The sequence below is a fragment of the Xiphophorus couchianus genome, chromosome 7, assembly GCF_001444195.1.
Source record: "Xiphophorus couchianus chromosome 7, X_couchianus-1.0, whole genome shotgun sequence".
Taxonomy (NCBI): domain Eukaryota; kingdom Metazoa; phylum Chordata; class Actinopteri; order Cyprinodontiformes; family Poeciliidae; genus Xiphophorus; species Xiphophorus couchianus.
In genome coordinates, this window is record NC_040234.1 from 1,419,087 (window position 1) to 1,425,311 (window position 6,225).

Consider the following 6,225-nt stretch of genomic DNA (forward strand, 5'->3'; position numbering starts at 1 on the left):
GCTCCCTCCCTGCTGTGTTCTCAGGTGTGGTCACAGCGGTCGTCTTCATTGCCGTGTGTGCTCTGGCTGTGATAAGCCGCCTCCTGTATCAACAGCGGCGGGCGAAGAGGAGCAGCAGCATGAAAGAGGAGCACAGACACAGCACGTACACAGACTACAGGACTGAGCTGCACCTCCACAACTCTGTCAGGGACAACGTGAAGGAGTACTACATCTGAGTGCAGCGTGCAGCCTGTACCACAAACGTACCTCTCTCTGACAAAGGACTTCATAGGTGGTCACACTGCTGCAGGATTGACCCATCCTGGTGTCCTGAAAGCTCCCAGGAACACTGCAAACACCTGCAGCCTGCAGCCTGCCGTCCGCCCCCTCAATGCTCCTCTACAAGCTAGTGGCTGAATCTTTGCAGCTGTTAGTGTATTTGATGTTGGTGAAATTGTCAGAATCAAGCTGCTGTGATTTCTGTCATTGAAACTGTGTAAAGCATAAGATGAATGTCCTTCAGGGCTTGACAGAAGGATGGTGTGAACACAGGAAGTAGAAGCTGCTGTCCATCCTAAACGAACACAACTTGACCTGTTCCGTGTGAAAGTCTGGCCTTCTCCCAGGACGGGCAACGCACTGAGCTGGATATGCAGATGAGAAGCTGGAGATCAGGCCTGTATGATATGCGTGCATTCGCTGCTGTAATTGTTTTTCTTTTTTTCCCAGTGGTGGTGAATGTTGTAGAAAAAACAGGGACAAAACTGCCTAAACAGTATGAGTGCCTAATTTGCATATACCTTTTTGTTTTTCAATATTTTAGAGATTTTCTTTTCATAGATATGCACCAATGCAGTCACATTTGCATTTAATAGGAGACTATTGTCATTTAGGTGTGCGACCAACACAGTAAAAGCTGAATCTCCCAGCTGTAAGCATCCTCTGTTTCCTGAACCCAAGCCGGGGGAGACTGTTTCTCTTACCGAGAGGTTTTCCATTTCACCAGAGAAACGAGACAGGAGCTAACAAACCAGAAAAGTTCTAAATCTGTAACTGGACGGAGACCCGATGCCTCATTTATCAAATTCTGAAAGGGCTAATACTGCAGAGATGTGGGAGCAAGCATGGCTTTGTGAAACTTTCTTCTATTGAATATTAAATGGATAGACAACCTCACTCTCCAATTTTACATTTATTTATAAAGAAACAAAATTAATCTCATTGCACCTTACGTTAGAAAAGCCTTCCAATCCTTCCACAGATGGAGAAGTTATTTTGCTCACACTTGGGTTGCAAGTCAAACTACATCAATTTATTAGTTTTATTAGAGCAAATTTTTCAATCATTCAATTTTAAAGACACATAATACAGCTTTATGTGACTTTCAGAGTTAAGTAAAGGTAAAACAAACTGATCCAGGTACTGGACTTTGTGCAGTACCACAATTGACTGGTGTAGGAGAAACGATTCACATAATCAAACTGTTATGCGTATTTAACCATTCTAGTTCTGATAAATGATCAAGTCTGGTTGAAACACTTTGATTTTAGAAATAACTTAAAGTTGCTCCACATAGCAAAAGGAAATAACAAAACCTGGTTGTGTCAGTCGGATTCTGATTGGTTTGGGATGCAAACTTCCACATGAGAAGCGTTAAAGCTGCTGACTTAACACGCTGACAGTGTGAGCTGCAGCATGTAGAGAGTGCCATTCCTGTGCGGAACGTTCCGGCGCTCCTGTCAGGATCCCACAGCACCATGAAGCTGCACTCTCTGACCTTCAGGTGGCGTGCTGAGCTGTCACATTGGACACTAAAGCTGGAGTTTGTAATTAGCCCTGCACTGGACAGGTAGTCAGAATAATGATGAAACCTTTTCACAGGTTCATGTGGCAGTCAGGAGTCTGGAGGCAGCACTGCCAGTTGAAAGCAATCCTTCACCACGGCATGGAATGGATGTTGTAATTCAGTCCAGGAGCAATGAACATGTTAGAGGTCTTCTCACGATTATTACCAGAAACAAAAGTGATGACCTTTACTTTCAGGTTACACACATTCACCAAGTGCTCAAGTGGGACATGGATTCACTGTGGAGGGAAGACAAGCCAGTTGCCAGAAGAGGATGTTCTGTGAACTGTTCCGCAAAGAAACCTGCAATTCAGGAAGATGTTCCTTTGGCAGGACCTACCAGAACATAGTAGCATCTTTAAAGGAGAAGCCATTTCCTAAAATCAATAACATCTTTCTGCAGAATGTAATACAAATCCTGAGTCGGAAGCAAAGTAGTGCAGGAAGTTAAAAACAGCCAACAAGGGCTTGAAAAAACTTCTACCTTCATACATCTTATTGTAATTAGCAGCCTACCTGTTGTCAGGAGCCCTGGAGCCCCGTTAAATGAGCAAACCTCCATTCACATTGGAACACATGAATCCTGATCTGTGTCTGGAAACCTGGGACAGTTTCCATGCTGTGCACAGGGATGTTTGATAAATGAGGCTTCATTATTCTCTGCAAGTTCTAAGGCTTGTCTGTAGGAACTGTAGCACAATCATTCTAAAACTAACTGTTTAAAGTTGCAGAAATAAGATGTGAATGTAAAGTGGCATTGTATTAATAATAAGTATAGTCATGTGATGTGCACAGAACAAGTAGTAAGCTCTGCAGGCAACCAGGAGCTTCTCACAGCCTCTAAGCGTGGTGGATGTGGTGACGGATCCTTTGGGTGACACAAATGATTGGAATTTAAAATAACCAGCAGCAAAAATAACAACATCCAACTTTTGTAATGACTTGCATTTGAGGGAGATGGCCCACTGCAGTTTATCTGGGAGTTTCTGGCTGTGCACAGGTTTAATTTGTCTCTTACTTCACAATGCAAATCAGCAAAGCCAGAGCTTTCTGCAACCTGCAAAACAGCCAATCTGCTAGTTTTTCCATGCCCTGAGTGACCTACACCAAGTGGTAGAATATGTTTCTGGTTTTCCAGTGTGTCTCAAGTATAATCATTCTTTTTCCCTAAATGATACACTGGTAGAATATGTGCACACAATCTAAAAGAAAGCCCATCTGCACCAGGACATGTGATGCACAGGGCACATTTAAAGCAACATTAAAACTTGGATGGTAACTGCATTACTTTTTATAGATGTATGCTTTGGGAGGGCAGGAGAAAGTTCTGATGCCAGAGGAAAAGGATGTTACCCAAATTTTAAAACTCAGCTTGTCTGGTTCCTCTCATTACCGCACTGCTCTTTGGGAGTATGACTGTCTTTGTCAGCGTCAGCTATGCTTTCAGCTCACCAGGCTAAATAAAGGTTAATCCCAAAGAAAAGCTAAATTTACATGCTGACACAAATGCAACAACCTCTGTTATTTTAGCATCTTTAAGACATTTTAAAACATCTTCTGGGGATTCTAAATATTGGTACAAACACTTGGGGAGGATGTGTTCCTCTGATTTAAGTTTTTGGACCAATGCACTGGTGGACTGGAGCTCCATAATGGCTTAGGTTGAAGTAAATGGGGTTGAGAAAAACAAGACAAGCATGATGAGTCTGCAGCCACTGGATCTCCCTGTGCATGTCCCACAAGTATCCCTCAAAGATGTGATAGTGCGCAGATTTCCTGTAACAGTGAATGAACACATACCTCTGAGTGTTTAGGTTATATTGCAATGGGTAATACATGTGGTCACTTCTTAATGATTTGTATAGCTGCAGTTTTATTAAGGATCTACTGTATAGATGTATAATTTAATAATAAAAATGAGTATATTACTAAACCTTTCTGCTTGGGTTCTTGCAAACATATTTCTGTTGCTGCAGTCTTTTATCCAAGAGTCCAACACTGTCTTACCAGGATCACATAAACCTCTTATAAACACAACTCAGCCCTTTGTAAAATTGACATCCTTAACTATTTTACACAAACTTACTACTAAGGACATTATTTTAATGTTTTAAATAAATTCTTTCAAAGCAGTAATTGTTATTCGTAGATACTGTAGTTTACATTACTTGATGAATTTTAACACTAATCTGGAATATGAGGCCTGCAGAGTCAGAGACAGAGCTTCTAATATCTCTTAGAATCTACAGACATCAAGCTGAATTCACAAGTGGCCTGACTTCCACTTGTACATAATCTTTCTCACTGTAGGTTGATAGATTTCACATTGTTTAGACATAACCTTAAAATCCTCCCCACTCTGATGGGCAGTAAGATTTTCTTCATTGCTGATGTATTTCCTGCTTGGCATTGTGCTAACCTAAGCTTTTAGAAGAACAGCAAGCTGTTAAGACATTTGCTTTTATAACTACCCTCATTCTTGCTGCTGATCAGGTAATCAGGTAATGTTGGCTGCTCTTTGCCGTCTTCATATTTCAGTAGCAGCACAAGGGAAAACAAAACCTTGCAATTAGGTTTCAACTTGCCTGGTTGCCTGATTCTTGTGTATGTCTGTGTTGGTAAATTGCTCAGGCTGTACCTTGTTTAGTGTCTGCTGACAACAGCCTTGAAAAGGACACAGTGGAACATTATTAGATGAATAGAGCTCAACCATCTTGATTAACAGTCTCCCTGTCATGTCAGTAAAAATATTACTGTGCTGTGAGACACAACTATTGTTGCCACAGTTGTTAAAGACATAGCAGCCATATATTTTCTGCTGCATCCACTTTAGCAGTTATAATGAATGACATGTAGTGAAGTTAAAATGCATGAAATTATATTCATATTCATAGATGAATTAAATTTAATGTGATAATTATATTTTCTTTTGAGGCAGCTGTCTTGATCGCATGAGGAATCAGCATGTTGCTCAGGATTCAGGATTTATTTGAAAATCATCTCAAAGATTAGCACTTTAATCACTGAATATCCAAAAGCTAATTAATTATCAATTAAAATTGTAGTAGGTAACTTGTAAACAATATGCATTATTTATAAAATAAATATTTGTTAAAACAGTCATTTTGTGAGACAAATAATCTGTGGGACAAAATGAGCCTCCTCTCCCTTCTCCCTTAAGTCCTATTGTTATCTACAATACATCACTTTGACACAAACAACCAACCAGAGCAAGGAGGAGCGTTCTAGTGCTGGAAGTCACCAGCTTGTGCTGGAAACACCAACTCTTGTTCTCTAATACGCTACAGCTAGTTCACCACAAGAACCCTGCCATGAATGGCAGGCTACTTAACATGGCCACAGATGAATGTGAATATACAGTTTTCCTTTAAAGGTTAAGTTGTTTCTCTGTAATTAGCACATTGAGCAGCAAATACACAAGCTTGACTGATAATGCTAGGACCCTCTCCCTGGCTGTGATTGGTTGTTTCTGACCAAATGGGATATTTCTGTGAATGGCAGTAGGACCACGGGGAGGAAACAGACAACCTCAATTCTTCACAGATTTTCAGTGTCATTTTTTATGGTACAATGATAGTTTTAAAGGGAACATATCATGCAAAATTCACTTTTAAGCCCTACTTTATGTACTTTGAGTGTCTAAGAATGAAAAAAAATGTAAAAAAAATTCTATCCCGGTGCTGCAAAGATATCTTTGTGTTCGTTTTCAGTCATATTTTTCAATTTGTTAATTTTTCTCTGTTCACTGTAACGTTTTTCTTGTTTATGATGTCACACATTTGCTGTGAAACTGCTAAACAAGGTCATGACTTCCAGCTAATCAGTTTTATCACTTTTTTTTCCTGGTAGCGATTTTGTAGTACATGTTCAGTTATGCCTCTATTACAAGTAGACAAATCAAAATGTTTGGTAAGTGCATGTATTAACCCACACAAATCAGAGCCTCTTCACACTGTCTGGTAAAATTGTATTTTTTCAGGAATGTACCTACATTCATCACTTATAGACCTCCACCAGTATTAAGAGGGATTGTCTGAAAAACTTCATCTGAGGATCAGTTAGTTATCTTTACTAATAAACTAATAAACTGCTAATAATACTAAAATGACAGCAAACTTTACTTTAGACATGAATGTTGTGTGTTGATAATGACGTCCTGGCCATTGGTTTATAGCAGGATTGAGCCTTCTGCTTCTGTTAGCTCTGTATGCTAGCTTTTAGCTGCTTCCTTGTGCTGTGCTGCATGTTTTGAATATAATTATTTGGCTTTGTTTTTCTCTTGGGGGACACATGATCCAAATGCATTCACTGATGTTCTTGACACTTGTGTTATCTGCCTCCATAATTATATCGAGGCTTTGTTTGCTTCTTTCATA

The 6,225-nt window shown here is 40.0% G+C and overlaps 1 protein-coding gene across 1 annotated transcript in view; it reads left to right on the plus strand.

Moving 5' to 3' along the window:
• The window catches only part of cntnap5a (contactin associated protein family member 5a), a 214,842-nt gene extending 211,081 nt beyond the window's left edge, over nt 1-3,761 (plus strand). The window contains exon 24 of the mRNA XM_028022913.1: nt 25-3,761. Coding sequence (XP_027878714.1) covers nt 25-218 — 194 coding nt within the window. The 3' untranslated portion in view covers nt 219-3,761. The remainder of the gene's footprint in view (nt 1-24) is intronic.
• The last annotated feature ends 2,464 nt before the right edge of the window (nt 3,762-6,225 follow it).